This window comes from Fusarium venenatum (genome assembly GCF_020744135.1).
Source record: "Fusarium venenatum strain MPI-CAGE-CH-0201 chromosome Unknown EDB82scaffold_4, whole genome shotgun sequence".
Lineage (NCBI taxonomy): Eukaryota > Fungi > Ascomycota > Sordariomycetes > Hypocreales > Nectriaceae > Fusarium > Fusarium venenatum.
The window spans coordinates 1,749,596-1,767,008 of NW_027072132.1; the positions used below are offsets into that span (position 1 = coordinate 1,749,596).

General features: G+C 48.8%; 7 protein-coding genes across 7 annotated transcripts; 3 read left to right on the forward strand and 4 right to left on the reverse strand.

The window, feature by feature from the left end:
* Nucleotides 1-34: 34 nt before the first annotated feature.
* EDB82DRAFT_297335 (senescence-associated protein-domain-containing protein) lies at nucleotides 35-2,090 on the reverse strand. Its single transcript, XM_025737414.2, has 3 exons — nucleotides 1,822-2,090; nucleotides 1,097-1,742; nucleotides 35-1,042 (listed from the first exon to the last, which is right to left on the reverse strand). The coding sequence occupies exons 1-3, from the start codon at nucleotides 1,828-1,830 to the stop codon at nucleotides 225-227; spliced, it is 1,473 nt and encodes a 490-aa protein (XP_025592277.1). The 5' UTR covers nucleotides 1,831-2,090; the 3' UTR covers nucleotides 35-224.
* A 1,519-nt stretch (nucleotides 2,091-3,609) lies between these two features.
* Nucleotides 3,610-6,275, forward strand: EDB82DRAFT_548055 (uncharacterized protein; the record flags this gene model as incomplete). The annotated part of the gene is made up of 3 exons (XM_065609518.1): nucleotides 3,610-3,655; nucleotides 3,928-4,625; nucleotides 4,698-6,275. The coding sequence occupies 3 exons, from the start codon at nucleotides 3,610-3,612 to the stop codon at nucleotides 6,273-6,275; spliced, it is 2,322 nt and encodes a 773-aa protein (XP_065463243.1).
* Nucleotides 6,276-7,995: 1,720 nt separating this feature from the next.
* On the forward strand, nucleotides 7,996-11,303 carry EDB82DRAFT_529128 (C-type lectin protein; the record flags this gene model as incomplete). The annotated part of the gene is made up of 11 exons (XM_065609200.1): nucleotides 7,996-8,223; nucleotides 8,274-8,392; nucleotides 8,442-8,680; nucleotides 8,732-8,846; nucleotides 8,896-8,909; nucleotides 8,970-8,991; nucleotides 9,041-9,327; nucleotides 9,573-10,266; nucleotides 10,324-10,399; nucleotides 10,452-10,849; nucleotides 10,898-11,303. 11 exons carry the CDS (start codon nucleotides 7,996-7,998, stop codon nucleotides 11,301-11,303), a joined length of 2,598 nt encoding a protein of 865 aa, XP_065463244.1.
* Nucleotides 11,304-11,788: 485 nt separating this feature from the next.
* Nucleotides 11,789-12,938, reverse strand: EDB82DRAFT_529129 (uncharacterized protein; the record flags this gene model as incomplete). Its single annotated transcript, XM_025737417.1, has 4 exons — nucleotides 11,789-11,890; nucleotides 11,943-12,765; nucleotides 12,814-12,868; nucleotides 12,917-12,938. 4 exons carry the CDS (start codon nucleotides 12,936-12,938, stop codon nucleotides 11,789-11,791), a joined length of 1,002 nt encoding a protein of 333 aa, XP_025592280.1.
* A 307-nt stretch (nucleotides 12,939-13,245) lies between these two features.
* On the forward strand, nucleotides 13,246-14,379 carry EDB82DRAFT_512508 (uncharacterized protein). Its single transcript, XM_025737418.2, has one exon. It carries the CDS (start codon nucleotides 13,565-13,567, stop codon nucleotides 14,327-14,329), a length of 765 nt encoding a protein of 254 aa, XP_025592281.1. The 5' UTR covers nucleotides 13,246-13,564; the 3' UTR covers nucleotides 14,330-14,379.
* A 57-nt stretch (nucleotides 14,380-14,436) lies between these two features.
* EDB82DRAFT_297678 (uncharacterized protein) lies at nucleotides 14,437-15,819 on the reverse strand. The gene has a single exon (XM_025737419.2). The coding sequence runs from the start codon at nucleotides 15,528-15,530 to the stop codon at nucleotides 14,544-14,546; it is 987 nt and encodes a 328-aa protein (XP_025592282.1). The 5' UTR covers nucleotides 15,531-15,819; the 3' UTR covers nucleotides 14,437-14,543.
* Nucleotides 15,820-16,109: 290 nt separating this feature from the next.
* EDB82DRAFT_529132 (uncharacterized protein) lies at nucleotides 16,110-17,301 on the reverse strand (the record flags this gene model as incomplete). The annotated part of the gene is made up of 2 exons (XM_025737421.1): nucleotides 16,110-16,897; nucleotides 17,007-17,301. The coding sequence occupies 2 exons, from the start codon at nucleotides 17,299-17,301 to the stop codon at nucleotides 16,110-16,112; spliced, it is 1,083 nt and encodes a 360-aa protein (XP_025592283.1).
* Between the last annotated feature and the right edge of the window lie 112 nt (nucleotides 17,302-17,413).

The window sequence follows — 17,413 nt, forward strand, 5'->3', positions numbered from 1 at the left end:
CCTCACAGATCATGTCACTTACACCATTCAAGTATCTGGATTTCATTTTCATTATACATCATTAAAACTCAATGAAAATATTCCCTACTAAAATGATACACTGGCTTTTCAAAATGCATTATTGATCAAATCGCATTGCCACCCAATATAATGCCCAAGTGAACCGCACCAAAATCGTCATAAGTAACCCCTACTCCAATGTCTTCCCATTTCGTGACTGTCCCTTAAGCGGGCTTCTTGCCATTTGCGACGCTCACATTGTCACCATATGTGCTTTGCGCCCCTTGGCCATTACCTTGCCTCGCCTCGATGAGCTCGTTGTCTGTACCGCCGACAATAATCTCGCCGCCGCCCTTGACCTTGCCCACAACCATACCCTTTGCGACACTCTTGAGAATGGCACGCCGGGACACACCTGTAACGTCAATGTAGACGAGTCCAACGTTCTTGACACCGCCACCGAGGTTACGCGACACCTCGCCAGCTTCAGCACCCCAGCGGTGACCAACAACAGTTGTTACACTGGATGATGTGCCAGTAAGTAGGTTGCGACCAGCTTGTTCAATACCATCGACAACAGTGTTGAAGGCCATCAAGCTCTTGTTGAGCACACCTGGCTTATAGGTGTCAATGGCTTTGCCATCCTTATCGTAGCCTCTAGCTCGTCCATCCTTGCGGCGAGTGACGGTTGCACCAAGATTCTGCGCCAAGTTGCCGATGGTACCAACCGTGGTGGCTGAGAAAGTAGCCGCCCTGTTGGAGAAGGTGTTGATTCGACGGATATGCTCATGTGTAGTGGGGGCGAAGGTGACAGGATTGTCATTGGGCTTTGTCTTCTGAGTAAAGTTGTCGGCTTGGCTTTGAAGTGTTCTGGAAACAACGTCGGACGTGGTAACAATCAGTCGAGACGCCTTGCTTGCGCTGCTTACAAGAGTCGACTTTTTGTACGCAGGGTGCATGTCCATTTCAGCCCAGGACTGAGAAGCAGGCTGGACAGAGATGCTCTGGCCACCATCGGTAGGAAGGGCAATCTCGACGGGCTCTACGCGCACATTAGCAACTAAAAGTGATATGTTCTGAACTTTCTAGTACATACCTTTGGAACCAGGCTTGATCTTGCTATCTTCCACCACCTGATAGCTGTCGGTCAGCTCTCCTAGAACGCTGCCATCTTCCTCGTCGATAAGAACGATTCGGCCGGCACTATTTGCGCTCTGGCTGCCTTGAGCATAATTCTCCCCAGGATTGTAGTTAGCTGGGTTATAAGCGGGGAGCTGCTCCCCAGCAGCTTCGCGTGCCTTGGCCTGTGCCTTCTCGGAGGGTCGTGGCGGGTGAGGAGGAGCTGAGCGTTCAAGGAATGCGGTGCACTGGGCGAGGATAGTCTCGAAAGTGTCGACGTCTTCCTGAACACCGGGTCGAGAGTTGGCAGGAGGGAATTCGATACGGGTAAAGGCGCCGCTGTCGGGGCCGAGATCCCAACGAGGAATCAAGTAACTTGTAGGTGGCTGATGGTAGATTTGGGTCGTGGCGGGAAGAGGCAGGTCAAGCTCTGGAGGGAGATGCAGGTGTAGGTAAAAGTCCTCTTCACCGGAGCCAGTTCCTGCAGGTTCGACAAAGCCAGATGAGGTCGGGACCATCAGAAGCGACAGTGTCTGGGGTCCCGAAGGAGTGAGCGACTGCTCTTTGCCATTGGTAATGTGGTAGGCATTGATGCCTTCTACAGCGTAGAGAAGCTTCGGATCCTGTTGGAGGGTTTTGTTAGTATAGTTGAGGCGCAAAGATGGACGTCATGAGCAGGATAGGGCAGATGCCATGACTTACATTAGACATATTGGATGGAATTTGATGTTTGCTTGGTTGAAGGAGAAGGGTGTAATTCCAGTATTATCGAGAGAAGAGGAGAGGAATGAACTTGGGTTGGCGAGTCGCAGACGAGAATAGGGGAGAGATGATGAAATCCTGGAACTTGGAAAGTCGCAGAGTCAAGATGGAGGGGTCGCCTCTTATGACAGAACCCTGATCCACCACCAACTATAGGTAGACAGGCAAAGACAAGCGCGATGCGCGTTAATGCAATGCAATGTTATGCTCGGCGGCTGCTGCAAGTAGTTGATTTGCAGAAGAGGGTGATGTTGGCTACAAATATAATTTGATTGCAGTCAAAAGAGGGTGGGCGTCTGTCGGCGCTTAAATTGAATCCAACGATGAGCTTGAGAAGCTTGTGAGGCCTCTTTTAAAGGCGGCGACGTCATTCATTGGTTCGAGCATCATGATGGAAGAATTAACCCCTGTAATCGCCACCTCTAGAACAGGACCTTAGTAGGTTGAGTTGAGTTAAAGTGGTGTGGCTCATGGCTTCAGGAAATAAAACAAGAAATTGTTACAATGTTTCTTTCATGTTGGGGGATTTGCCATCAACAGAGATGCGTGTGCAAATGGGCGAAGCACTTAAGCTTAAAGTCCCTAGATTTACCTTCAGAGGGGTCCATTGATGGTTAGTAACTAGCCCAGCTTGGCATTTTGTTGTCGACATGACCAGGATGATCATGTAGGTCAACAGTTATTGGTGTAGTCCAAAGGCTTGTCTTTCTATGAGGCAAATGGTATGAATTGATGGCCACAGCCACGCAAACAATTGAGGCGCATGACGGATATGTATCCAGCCGAAGGTCTAGAATCACTTACAGTCTGTTAGGTAATTGATCTACTAATGAATTGATGCTAATGATCTTCACGATAGGCCTATTTACTGTTCTCTTTTAACCTTCTTTAATTACCCGTGGTAAGGTTCTTGCAGAGCCTCTAGCGAAGCCGTTCCCGTGCCCACAGCCCGAGCCAAAACGGCTCTCATTTCTTCATCTCCGTAAATCGGCCCCGTGGATTTCTCTCTAGATCTCGGCCTCGTCGGATTTGTTGACTGTCACTTGCAACGTTGCCAAACATGGTGATATCATACCCATTCTACATCAACCGGCTACCTCTTGACCTCGAATGATTTATACAACGCTTATAGGAATATAAAGTACTGCATTCTGCGAACACTACGGTAAAACCTACCAAAATCAAGAGCTGGACAAAAGGGAACCCGCAATGGTTCGTTGTAATATTTTTCATCATGCTATTTTACCCCATTATTACGTATAAGATTGTCCCCTGTATCCATCCATCAACCCCATATAGAGTTTCCACAATCCCTGAGCAGTCTCTCTCTACTGAAGACCTGGGGTTCATCAGCGTCAAAACCCAAGGGAATATGTATGAACAACAACAGTGATCATCAGTTGGGCAACACCGAGATAACAAACCCCTTGTTGCAAAAGAAAGAAAAAGCAGTTGCGTAACTAGCACTCCTTTCTAATATTATATGAGACGATGGATCTATCATATCGGAAAAACTTTCCCAACCAGTCAACTCTTAACGTTGGCTGTCATGATCTTGAGGCTCTGTCGGCGAACCCACGGCACACTAATTTAGTATTTTCTTTCTTTCTGACCAAACTTGCGGTAAAAGTCCCTTGTCTGGCTTTGACGTTCTTCTAATACGGCTCTAGCAAAGGATCCATGTCCTTCCTTACCCAGATTTTATGCACGTCTGGCCTGTAAGTTACCATGTATGGACTAGTGACTCGGTTGCGTGGGCCGTCTAGAATATCTTGTAAGTCGGCATGAGAGAGCGATGGTCGGCCCGGGGTCTCATTTACTTGATATGGATCCAATGTTGATGTTTCGTAGGTGGTTCTGGATAATAAATAGTTTTATGTCCCATCAAGTTAACAAAACCTTTGGACTACCTAATATTGCTACAGCACTCGAATTTGGTTGACACTTTCCCCATATTATTTCACTCCTGATATCACCGGTTCAGTCGCGACAGACTTTTTTGATACCAAAAGCACGGCTCGAAAGGAGCACAAATCGCCAAAATAGCTTCCCAACTTCGCATCCAGTCTATACTGTCTCCCATAGACCCCGAGGGCAATAAGCCGTCAGAGATACCTTCACATCCATTGCCGAATTCAAAAAGAAAACTCGAAGAACTATCCCGTGCCCGAGAGGGCACGTTACCGGCGTCAAACTGGTTTCCTCGTCATGACGAACTCAGACATGACGCCGGCGACGATAGCCTGATATGGACCCAGACACCCTCCAACTCTGATGAGAGGGCTGAGAGGACAAGCTCCAGAACGAAATTACCCATGAGATCTAGCATTGCTTGTGTGCGATGTAGGAGATCAAAGATAAAATGCAATAACGATGGAGGCCATAGTCCCTGCGATCATTGCGTCAAGGGAAGCCACCAGTGCCAATATCCCGAGCCGGCCCCTATTCCACAAAAACGAAGCGAATCTCAAGCCGCGGTTAGATCAGAAAAGGAACCACACCCGGAAAAGAAAAGAACAAGGAAACTTGACGATGTGCCTGGGCGTGACAGCGAGAGGTCGACTGCTTACGCAGCAGAAGTTCTCGCATATCCCTTTTTGACAACTGAACTTTGGAGTCAACTGCTCAGCATCTACAAACAGCATTATGCAACAGAACTTCCCTTCATCCATCTGCCATCGCTCAAGGAAAGGATGGTCACTGAACCTGGACAGAAAAAGGACTGTTCGTCTGAGCTGAACATGGTGCTACTCGGAATTTTGACAATGACAGCTCGATTCCATCCGGACTTGGTACGCTACGTGACGCATTTACAGAGCTCACAGCATGGACATGCCCGACCACGTACATCACAGCCCCAAAAGAACCCATTGGCTGCTTCTGACTTTTTTGCTACCGTTCTCACTACAGCCCTAGGTCCTCTACGGACGGCCATGGACACCATAACTGTGGAGAGAATCCAGGCATTCTTGATGCTTGGGCTGTTTGAGTGGAGCCAAGGGAATGAGTCTGCGTGGATGTATATCGGGGTTGCGATTCGAATGGCCAAGATGATGAAGCTCGAACTTGATGACCAACGAATGGGCCTGTTGGAGAAACAGACATCCACATCACAACAATCTCGAACGGGGTCAGCCGAAGTCGCCATCGTCAGAGAAACCCGACGGCGAACAATGTACAGTTGCTTCATTCTCGATCGCTTAATGGGAGGTGGAAGTGACAGAGCCCTTAGCACTCCGACCGAGACTTTGCGGATACAGTTACCATGTTCTGAAATAGCATTCGATTTGTCTCTGCATGTCTACACGGGGTTCCTAAGGCAGCCCGAAGGATTTATTCAGCCCCAGATGAACGACGACAGTACTCTGAGTCAATTTATCAGACTGGTAGATTTATGGAGCGATATATCGATATATAGCTCAAAGGGTGGTCGTGAGCACGAAAATCTTCCTCCTTGGGATAATAGGTCGAGATTCTATGAGTTAAGAGCCAAACTGAACGCATTCTACAGCGGACTGCCCGATACTTTTACCTTGTCCCGACAAAACTACTACCGCCACGACAACCATCAAGCTACCAACACCTACGTCTCGCTGCATATGTTGACATCGGCCTGTCAGATCGTCCTTAACCGAGAATACTTACCATTCTTGCCCCTTCGCTGCCGAAGACCACAAGGTCCTCTTGACCGAACCCAACCTACGCTCGATCATGCTCTAGATGGGTTTTGGGAAGAGAGTTCAGAAGAAGTTTTCCGAGCATCTCGCAATGTGATCGACTTGATTGAGCTCTGCAAAGACAAATTACCCCTATCATCACTTACTGCATTTTCCACCTGGCTGGCAGGATTCATGGCGGTATATGCTCGGCATTTCCCCCACATGGATCTGAAGCAGAAAGTGACAAGTCAGCAAATTCTTGATTTCGCAGACACATCAAACGTTCTCGAAGAGGAAATGGTGGGAACAGCTTGCCAGGCGTTGCGAAGAGCTACGGCTTACTTACCCGCTGCATCAAGCTATTTGGATAATCTCGAGGGCACAAATCGATATTTCTCGCAGATGAGAAACCCTCTTGCCCAAAATCGAGAAGCTGCTCGTTCGACGGGATCGTCAGACGATCGCATACAAAGAATGGACTCCGCGCATCGCCACAGTACGAGCCCAACATTACCGAGTATGCTCTCAACCCTTGAAGAGCCCCCCAAACCTGCTGCTTCGATATCGAAAAGCCAATTCTTGTTACCTGGAATCGATGATGAACCTATCGAAATAGATTCGCTAAAGTTCTTGAGGACGGATATTGAGGTGTTGGACTCGCAGCGGATAAGCAAAGTCCTGAACGATTTGGAAGGGTTTTCTGGCGCAGGAAGGTTAAGAGTGGCATTCAATTGATAGCCAGATTTTGATCAATGTTTTAAAATGCAATACTGTATGAATATGATGTGGAGATAATCATGATGTTTTACCAAGGTCGTTCGATGGAGTATGAATGAGGTTGGCCCTTAGGGTAAAGTCTGGCTGCTCAAGAAGCAACATTGCAGATGAGATGCCTTGCACCTGTCTTAGTATGAGCCAGTTTATTTTGCATGTTGAAGCTCACATCGATTTTCTGATCTCCTTCCTGATTGTATAACTCGGAAGGAGGAAAGAAGTACTGTCAGTCTGTTCCAGCCTTCCACCTTTCTTCTTTCTTCTGCCCATTTCTTCCTCCTCCAACCTCATCCAAGAATTCGGTTAACAAATCCTTAATGGTTCGATAGCGGCCCGAATCGCGTACGATCGGTAAAAGAAGGTGACGTTGTCGACTGATTAATCAATCATTACTCAAACTTCCGCGGTGATGGATCTGATCACTCATCAGCTCTGGCTCGGGGAGTTACAGCTACGAGCTTACCTGTCGCATGACGTTCAGATCAAGTCACTACTGGATCGCCAAGACCGGCAAATGCAAGTCACTGCACCTAGTGCTCACCCCTTGTCAGACAACTACCTCCAAACAGGCATGTCATAGCGGGCGGCCCAAGTACCAAGAGGGGCTTTGAGCTGGCATTTCCGGAAGCTTCGCGGGGTCCTTTACGACCTGACCAGGGCAGCTTTACAAGTCCCATCTTATCTCTGAGATCAACGAATCCTGTCTATTATATTTGGACAACAGACAAATCGATGACCCGTACAAACCAGTTTCCCGAGACACGGCTTGCACTTGCGCTGTTTACGGTTTGAAGCACTCCCGAGGTCTCTGCAGGGACTTGATGTCGCCAGGAAACGGTTGACTTAGAAGATGCTCTAATGTACTGATCTCCACGGCTTCAAGGATCTGGGGTAAGCTTCATGATCACGCAAGATGAGGCTGAAGTTTCGAAGTAATATGCATCGACGAGCTCTATGGATCGATATATAAGACTACCAAAGCTCCTCCACGCACAATCGAGCTTCACTCTACCAAAGCTCGAAGCTCTAACATAACCTTGTGAGCTCTCCCACGCGCGTGGGGCGTGGGGCGGTGGCTTCTTGGGATTGATTTGCCAGTTATCAACCTCTCCCACTTTCGCTCCACAAGTGCTGATGCTGCAACTGTGAGAATGCAGACCATGACAAACTTATTTCAGAATCTTTCACATACAGAGAGCATCCGAGCTTGTCGAGAACAATGTATAGTACTTGCTGCAAAGCCAAAGTCTGTCGATTGGAGGGCCATTTACTTCCGTTGAGGCACGTCCGGTTTCCTCTTTGCGACGTCCAAGTGGATCGCCTAGGCCGCCCTGGCTGTGTTCCTGGCGCAAAGTATCATTGCCAGACTATCCGGCATGATGACGATTCTCCTTACTAAGAATAGCGTACCATCCCCCGCGTTGTTTGGCCGTGATACCTGCCCAGCTCGATCAAGATGTGAGGAGTCGTCTGAGCTATTCTCCACTGAGGAGGTAAACATGTCCAGGTACTTCGGACCTATGGGTATGGGTGGGAGGATCAGTAATGAGTGGCACGCCCTTCAAGACGATTTCTGTTATAAGCTATAAATCACAGTTGTCCCCATCTGCCTACCTCTATCAAGCATCAAATTTCGAGTTGAAGTTTTACAGTACTCTGTTTAGTTCAGTTTTGTTTTATAATGCCTTCTCTTACGGCGTCTTCAGCTGCCGCCGCCGCTCCTCCGAGCGTAAAGCAGAATGGTAGCATTCCAACGCCCTCTCCACCTAGTATTATCGATATTCGTGGTGAATATGTTGAGATGAATTTGAAGGATGAGATTGCCACTTCCTTTAATCCTGAAAATGGCCCAAGGAAGCTCCCCACACTTCTTCTGTACAACGAGAAAGGGCTACAGTTATTCGAGGACGTATGTTGATTCTGCCGAGACCCCTCTTACAATTACTCATAGAAGTCCAGATCACATATCTGGATGAGTATTACTTGACAAACTATGAAATTGAGATATTGAAAAAGAACTCGGCGGCAATTGCCAGCCAGATTCCTGAGGGATCTATGGTGATCGAGTTGGGAAGCGGGTTAGTCAATTCTCCCATATTATGATTCCTCGTCACTAACATCACGAAGAAACCTCCGCAAGATCTGCTTGCTTCTGCAGGCCTTTGAAGAGGCCAAAAAGCCTATCCAATACTTTGCTCTGGATCTGTCTCTCAAAGAACTTGAGCGTACTCTGGCTCAGGTACCCGACTTCAATTATGTCTCGTGCCATGGCCTTCTAGGGACATATGACGATGGAAGGGAATGGCTCAAGCATCCTTCTCTTACGAGCCGTTCAAAGTGTATCATTCACCTCGGTTCTAGTATCGGTATGTCCCTCCCGGAGGCACAGGTCTCACGATACTGATAAGAAATTACAGGAAACTTCACGCGAGATGAGGCAGCTGATTTCTTGGGAGGGTTCGCAGAGGTCCTCACGCCATCCGATTCCATGATCGTCGCGGTTGACTCTTGCAGTAACCCGGCCAGGGTTTAGTAAGTCACATACGCCACTTACATGTCAGCAGTACTAATGATTCCATAGCCATGCATACAACGGTACGTAGTTTCGAATCTGGATGGATCTGTCGATGTTAATGCCGCAGTTCTTGAATACAGACTCCAAGGGGGTAACCCATCAGTAAGCCAACCAGAACATTGGGGAAAACCTGTATACTGACATCATACAGATTCATCCTGAATGGTCTTGAAAACGCCAATGAGATCCTTGGTGAAGAGGTCTTTAACCCGAGCGAATGGAAGGTCATTGGTGAGTACGTCTATGATATTGAAGGCGGGCGGCATCAGGCATTTCTTGCTCCCACCCGGCCGACGGATGTTCTCGGATCGAGAATTATGCCTCATGAACGAGTATGGATCGAACAAAGTCTCAAGTATTCCGAAAAGGAAAAGACAAAGCTTTGGAAGTTGGCAGGCCTGACCGAGACTGGCTATTGGAGTCGGGGAGATGAATATGGTAGGTCACATTCCCCCATGATGCACATCCCACCCCAAAAACATGCGATTCGATATCTTGAAATCATGCACTACCAAACTACCCCGCGAATCGAGAAAAAGGGCTGTTTCCTTTTTCAGCTCTGCTAGAAGCACGAGTCCAAAACGGGGCAGTATTCGAGGTGACGTGGGGGCACATGTGTGAAGCTGGAGACATATGAAGAGCGTGCATAAGAGCTAGCCAAGAGAAGACTAACACTTGAGCAGGCCTTCACCTTCTAAAGAAATCGAGTATGCCGTTCAGTCTAATCCCGTCTCTCTACGCCGCAAAGCCCCTACCGACAGTCCAAGACTGGGAGGCGCTTTGGAAGGCATGGGATATTGTGACAAAGGACATGATTGCCGATGAAGAGCTTCAAGAGAAACCCATCAAGTTACGCAATGCATGCATCTTTTATCTCGGCCATATCCCGACCTTTCTTGACATTCAGTTGACCAAGACTACGGGCCAACCTCCGACCGATCCCACGTCCTACTATTCCATCTTTGAGAGAGGAATAGATCCTGATGTGGACAACCCAGAGCATTGCCATTCTCATTCAGAAATCCCTGCTGAATGGCCTCCTGTTCAAGAGATTACTCTATACCAAGACAGGGTCAGATCTCGTCTGCAAAAGCTGTATGAGAATGGCCAAGACAAGATCCCTCGAGAGATTGGCCGGGCCATCTGGGTTGGCTTTGAACACGAGTTGATGCATATTGAGACCTTGCTTTACATGATGCTACAAAGCAGCAAGACACTTCCTCCGCCGCATACAGTTCAACCCGACTTTGCGAAGATGGCTCAGCAAGCGTATAAGGCTAGAGTCCCGAACCAGTGGTTTGATGTTCCCGAGCAAACAATCATGTTGGGCATGGATGACCCTGAGGATGGTACCGACCCTTCGCGCCACTTTGGCTGGTACGGCCACGTCTATTTAACATAATGTGAGGAATATCGACTGACATACCTTCATAGGGATAATGAGAAACCAGCACGTCAAGCGAACGTCCATGCCTTCCAAGCTCAAGGTCGACCTATTACTAATGAAGAGGTATGCAACATTGATCACTGAGGATTCTGTCAAGTTCTGACCAAAGCCGTAGTATGCCCAGTACCTGTACAACTCCAAGATTGATCGGGTTCCCGTCTCATGGTCCTCGGTCCCTTCTAACAAGCAAGATGGAGCTACCAACGGTCACCACACCAATGGCCATTCAAATGGCTACACTAATGGAAATGGAAATGGCCATCACGCAAACTCAGTTCCCGACTCGTTCATCGAGGGCAAGTTTGTCAGAACCATGTATGGCTTAGTTCCTCTCAAGTACGCCCTTGACTGGCCTGTATTTGCTTCATACGACGAGCTTGTCGGCTGCGCTGCGTGGATGGGTGGTCGAATTCCTACCTTTGAAGAGGCTAAAAGCATTTATGCACATGTCGATAAGCAGAAGAAGGCTGAAGCTGAACGTATCCTGTCCAAGACGGTTCCTGCAGTTAATGGGTAAGTCTAATCCCCAGTGATCCAACACCCCTCATTAACATATGGCAGACACCTTGTCAACGATGGCGTAGAGGAAACCCCGCCATCCAACTCTTCAGCTTTGGTCAAGGATAGCTCTTCTGAGCTATTCTTTGACCTGACCGACGCCAATGTCGGTTTCCGTCACTGGCATCCTATGCCAGTTACCTCTCGGGGCAACAAACTTGCTGGCCAAGCTGAGATGGGCGGTGTCTGGGAATGGACGAGCTCAATTCTCGAACGGCACGAAGGCTTTGAGCCCATGTCTCTGTATCCTTTGTATACAACAGACTTTTTCGATGGCAAGCACAACATTGTCTTGGGTGGTTCGTGGGCAACTCATCCACGCATCGCAGGACGGGCGAGTTTCGTGAACTGGTACCAGAGGAACTACCCTTACGCATGGGTCGGAGCCAGACTGGTACGGGATATTTAACGATGATCATGATTCTTGTATACGAATGGTTTCTTACTGTAAACGAATTGTTGGGATGATTTTGTTCTGTATTGTTGGAGTTTTGACATTCATATGGGCCCCAAATTGCCATAGGCGGGATGAGAAGGAGGATAGTCACTCCCTGAGAAAGCAAATGTGTCGTTCATATCCGTTTCTACGTACCCTTGTATTTTGAACTCCTTACCAAATCAAAGATTGCTGCAGTGATAACAAATGCCCTTCCAACATCGTGGCCTCTTAGACATCAACCATTATGCCATATGCATCCCAAGTTTGTGGACAATACTCATAATGTCGGTCTAATCAGGCTTTCAACAAGCCCCAAACGCCGAAAGATAATATTTCCCCGGGCCTCTTCATAATCGACAGAGCTGATGTGGTGAAAGGAGCCTCAACGAGCCAGTCACACTATGCTCAGTGACTGAGAGTGGGCGTGATTTTGTCTGAACATGTGGAATGACTTCTCAACCGTTAAGACTGCCGTAGATATCGAGCAGTTGCTCAAAAACATAGCCGGGAAGCTTAATCCCATTCTCTGTGATGAGTTTGGAGATGAAATCCGGTGGCTTTTTTGAAGCGTCAGTAAATTTGTCATTCAAGAACTCGAGGGAAACTTACAGTAAAGTCGACAGCGTCAACAGTATCCTTACTCTTGGTGTCGACACTGAAGTCGAGAATGTCCTGCTTGAAGCCAATATCCCGTTGGTCCATCACAAACTTGCGCGCAAACTTGTGTGTCTCGCAAGCAACGTAGAAGGGAAGGTTGGCCTCAGCCGCCAACTTAGAGAGCTGCAGAGTGCCCATACGAGAGATGATACCGCCGTTGGATGTGACTGCCTCAGCACCCACAAGCACCATATTGACCTGGCGCAGTAGACCCATTACATACGCCACTGAAGCTTCTGCGATCTCTGCGACGGGAATTCCCTTTGAGCGAAGCTCACGGACTACGCGATCGCTCTCCTCGACACGGGTCTCCTCGCGCACGTAGATAACCTTGAACTTGCCAGCACCAAGGTTCTGAGCAGCGCGATCCAGGATACCAACAACGGACCGCGAAGCACCGTGTGTAAGAATGCACTGGCCCTCGAGAATCAGCCTCCATCCTGCATCCGCGATACCCTCTCGCGCGGCATTAGCACGCTGGGCAAAAAGGCGTCCGTTGCGGAGGAGATGCTGCCTCACGGCGTCGAAGCTACCATCTTGTTGTCGGAGAGAAGAAACGAGGTACTGGAGGAAGAGATCTGTTCCGGCGGATAGAGGCACGGGGTTCGAGACGGAGGCCTTGAGGCGATCGGAGTGGACTTTGACTGTGTCGAGGATCTCGAAGACGGTGGTTGAAGGTTGGGCGTTTAGGAGGGCGATGAGGGACTCAATCGCAGCGACGGGTTTCGTGAGATCGGGGTCTGAGACAAGAAGTCCGCGGTATGTCTCTACGATACTGAGAGGGTGTTAGAAAAGTATCAAATAGTGGATTCTGGTGACGGACTCGAAATCGGCGCTTTTGGAGATTTGAGGTTGTTCAACCTCGGTGGAAGGAGCGACTTTGCAAGGTTAGTATAGGACGGCAAATGTGATTATGGAACATTTACCTGATGTATCGATAGTTGCCATTATGGAGAGTGTATGAGAGGTTACGAGGGAAGTAGTTGGGAGGTTGAGGTGATACTATTCCCCAAGTCTAGAATCTGACGGAGGGGAATTTTTGATCCGATGCTGGTGAGTCAGGCCTCTTGGAGATGATTTGGCGGGGTGAATGCATGTCCGGTGGGGAGCGGGGCCGAAATGACGGCACTTGCTTCAGGGCATCTTCAGTGGAAGGTTTCAGTGATTGATTGTTATGGGTTTATGATCTGATGTAGAGCATCATAGTCGGAAAAGTGTATATGTACATGTTTTTTTTTTACCCAAGTTATTTAATGTTACCTAAATCCTAGTCCTGGTAGTAATTTGACTAGTCGTGTTTCTTTATTCCATAGCGTGTCTTGACTTGATGATTTGATGAGTTCACCTCATAATAAAGTCGGCTACCCTGCGCCTGAATGCAATCAAACTTGCCCCGCGCCTGCCCCTCTACCCCTTCCCGAACTCTAAGTCACGGCTCTCCACCTTCATCTTACCTACATTATACTTGAGAGTAGCTCTCATCTCTAAAGCTATAGCTATTTCATACAGCTTAATCCCCATCTTGGAATCACCAACGAGCCTCACAAGCTTCAATCCCTTGACATCATTCACCAATGGAGCTTCTCGATCCCGCAACGGGCACCGCCCTTCCAAACGACGCCATTCAGCGCATCCTCTTCGTCGCTAATGCCGTTCACGTCTACAACATTCCTCCCCTGACCTCGACAAAGGGATACTCTGCCAGTACATGGACTGCCGAGCCCCAGCGCCATATCTTCACTGCCCGTCTACGCGTTGTCGAGACCGCCTACGAATCTGCCTCGTCTGAAAACCAGCTCAAAGTCGATGCCGTGCTAGAGGACGCATCAACAGGACAGCTTTTTGCTGCGGCGCCATACACCGCTCCCGGAGTCGTAGAGCCAGTTCTTGATAGCAGTCGCTTCTTCGCTCTGACGGTGCGCGATCCTCAGGGACGAAAGGCCATTCTAGGTATTGGGTTTGAAGAGAGGAGCGAGGCTTTTGACCTAAGCATTGCGCTACAGGAGGCGAGAAAGGCATTGGGCTGGGAAGGCGAACAGAGCAAGCCGTCTGAGACGAAAGAGAAAGAGGAACACAAAGACTACAGTCTCAAAGAGGGCGAAACTATTACAGTGAGCTTTGGTGGGTCAAAGTTTGGAAGGAGGAAACAGCGGGATAGTTCGAACTCAGGAGCAGGAGGCGATCTCCAGTCATTTGCTCTTCCACCACCACCTGCTGGACCAAGCTCTTCTGGCGGATTCTCATTACCACCTCCACCAAGTGCCAACGACGTAAAGCAGCAGAAGCAGTCAGCTAAGGATCTTGGATTCGACGATGGTCAGTTTGGAGAGTTTGCTTAAAGAGGCAACATACACAAGGGTGCATTAGCGATGTGATTTTGAAACATACAGTATATATACCAAACTAAAGACTTGCTAAAAATACAAACGCCAAACTGATATGCTAGTAATGATAGATAATATGATGCCCTACGAAACAGTTCTTTTGCCTGGTGTCATTAGGTAACTCCCAAAGTCAACTGTACAGCAATAGATTCACATCATGGTCATCAGCTTAGGCTTCCGGCCAAGCATGACGTAGATAGGGGAGACTCATTCGTCTCTCCCTTACCACCACAAAGCGGGAATCATCCAACTTGTCTCCGATCTCTGTACTACATTCGTCCTTCTCTTCAGCGAAGGGAAGCTCTGCGGTAATGGGCGTCGCTGGGGTAGTCTCTGACTCGATGCTCGCAGAAGATGAATCAGGACCGTACAAAAGATCCTCAGCGGCTTCATCAACAGTTTCCAACCCCCACACTGCCGGCTCTGAGGGAGCAAAGAATGGCTCAGCAGAGTGATGGAAATCGTTGAAGTAGCCCATTGGGACAAAGTCCGCTGACGAGCCTACCAAAGGGGTAGTAGGAGCAGAAAAGCTGTAGGAAGCTGGACCAAGGCAATAAGGTGACCCAACACTCGGGCTGGTGGCAGTCCATGCTTGAGCCCACGTCTCGCGACTCTGCATCTCGACATACAGATCAAAGAGACGGGAGGAAACGATCTTTTCCTGTTCGACAGCCTGGTTCATCTGAGATTTGAGAAAACTCAGCTGCTTTCGCAGCTTGCGTCGTCCTTGGTCACCATCGAGGTTTCGAAGTTGCTGCTCAACTGCGCAATATCTTCTCATGAGCTCTGAAGCTCGGGAAGCCTGTTGCTGGAAGACACCGGTAAGGTAAGCCTGATCCGTGAAAAGGGTCTCAAAGGGGCGAGGTTTGAGGAGGAGGCGCGAGTTGGCTTGGGGTTGTTGCTTGGCATCTGACCTTGAGGGACGAGACCGAGAGCTCGAAGAGCGTCGGCGCTGTCTCTTTCGTGGTGATGGGTTTGGAGTGGAGGGTGTTTCTGGGTATGGTGTACCCGGAAGGGATCGAGGTGAGGGTGGGAGGATATGGCATGTTTGCAGCTTGGGGATGACAACGTTTAATTCCTCCGGAGGGGGAGTGATCCTTGCATCCATGGGAGGTAGCTGAATCATACCGTGAACTTGGGTAAAAGTAGTATTCATTTTGAAGAATTTGTGCTTGTTGGTTTTGATAGCAAAGAAGCAAGGCACAGAGAAACAGCACGATTCTCTGCTAGATATCAGTTCTTCCCATCGTTCCTGCCATCCCCCTGCGAACAAAGTGACTGAGAGGACGGCTATATTAAGAACGAGGAGTTTGGACGCTTTGTTGCCATGTTCGCTCTCCAACAAAGCGAAACAGCGAGTTCCGGAACTTGGCTTAGTGTTCCTTTGGAAGTCAATTTTCTAGTGCAGGACCAGTTGGTTGTTCTGATGAGATCCGTGCCTGGTTGCCACACTCGGCCCACCAAGCTGTCAATAACACTGGTCAGGCTTGGCTTTGAAGGGCTATTCAGGTTTAGTTGGGCCGCCAGAAACCTGAAAGAGATATCGCAGGTCTAGAACAGCTGACAGGCCCTGATGTGGTTGACTCCGCAATTGAATGAAACTGACCACGCCAAATGGCTTGTCCTGGCCAGGTGGTGGCGTTGTTAGTACCCGCTGTTGGCTTGGAATGGCATCCTCATGGCATGGCTCAATAGTAATGCAAGCCAACGGCTGAATGATAGCCAACTTGGAACATCAGATAGCAAAGCCATCATGCCCAGGTGGGTCGTTGAACCGCCAGAGTCCAGCGTCCTCTGCGGCTTGTCGGATGAAAGATATCTCTCGACTGCTGACGGCTCGATTGATCTCCGCATATCGTGCTTGCTGATTTTGTTCTTGGGCGTCGGTCTTTGCTCTCTTTGGCTTTCCAACATGTGCATCTGGATGGTACTGCTCCATGATGTTGACGAAGCAATCCGTGGAAACTTCATTCGCCAGGAACTTCATAATCTCAGCTCCTTCGTCCTCCTTGCCTGGCATAACAAGATGGCGGATCAAGAGACCTTTCTTAGCAATGCCATCTCCTGTAAAGCACAGGTCACCGACTTGATCGTGCATGGCCTTGATGCTCTCTTTCGCTGTGGCGGCATAATCGTCCGCCTTCAGTAGCCTTCTAGAGGTGCTTGGTTTCCACACCTTAAAGTCAGCCAGGTAGATATCAACCAATCCATCCATCAACTGGAGGGATGCGAGAGAGTCAAAGCTCGAGGTGTTGTAAACGACGGGCACGGTTAGGCCATGATCCTTGGCATGGAGGATACTCAACGCCACCTGTGGCACAACGTGCTCTGGTGTAACAATGTTGATATTGTGAACGTTACCAACCTCCTGCAACTTGATGTACCAGTCACCAAGTTCCTCAGGTGATAGGTCCATACCGTTGCGTTGATGGGATATGCCGTAGTTCTGGCAAAAGATGCATCTCATGTTGCACCCACTCATAAACACGGAGCCACTACCATTGTGCCCCTGGATGCAAGGTTCTAGTCATCAAGTCAGAAGATGAATAGAACAATACGAAGCCCAAGCTAAGAAGCTGATGATGCAAGGGATAATGCCATGCATGAAGCTTGGGACAGAAATGTCACTGACCTTCCCCAAAGTGGGGAGCAATTGTATTGACCTTTGCCTTATCTCCGATGAGGCACATCCCAGTCTTTTCAAACCGGTTTACGCCACATTCTCTGGGGCATAAGTTACAGTTTCGGAGGTGAGCGTATGCCAACGATCGCTTCTTGGCGGCATCGCGAGAGCTGAGGGTCATGTAACGGGGAACATAGTCGTCAAGGAGGAACGGGGGAGCGAGATGAAGAGAACGAGTGAATGTTTTGGAAGCTATGGGTAGAGGCTTATGTATGGCTGAAGTATATCGTCTAAGTGGTAGCATCGTGGCTGCTATTGAGTAGTCATGATGGATGGTGACAATTGCCTTTTGTTGATTGGTGTTGAGGGGGTTCTTTCACAGGTGGCTTAGTCATGCGTTGATGCAACTGTTGCAA

What these genes read in the sequence shown, in the direction of transcription:
- EDB82DRAFT_297335 (XM_025737414.2), bottom strand. An exon ending in GATCAAGCCTGGTTCCAAAG is followed by an intron (nt 1,043 to 1,096) that starts GTATGTACTAGA and finishes ATGTGCGCGTAG; the next exon opens with AGCCCGTCGAGATTGCCCTT.
- EDB82DRAFT_297678 (XM_025737419.2), bottom strand. Translation starts at nt 15,530, where the DNA reads ATGAATACTACTTTTACCCAAGTTCACGGTATGATTCAGCTACCTCCC.
- EDB82DRAFT_512508 (XM_025737418.2), top strand. Translation starts at nt 13,565, where the DNA reads ATGGAGCTTCTCGATCCCGCAACGGGCACCGCCCTTCCAAACGACGCC.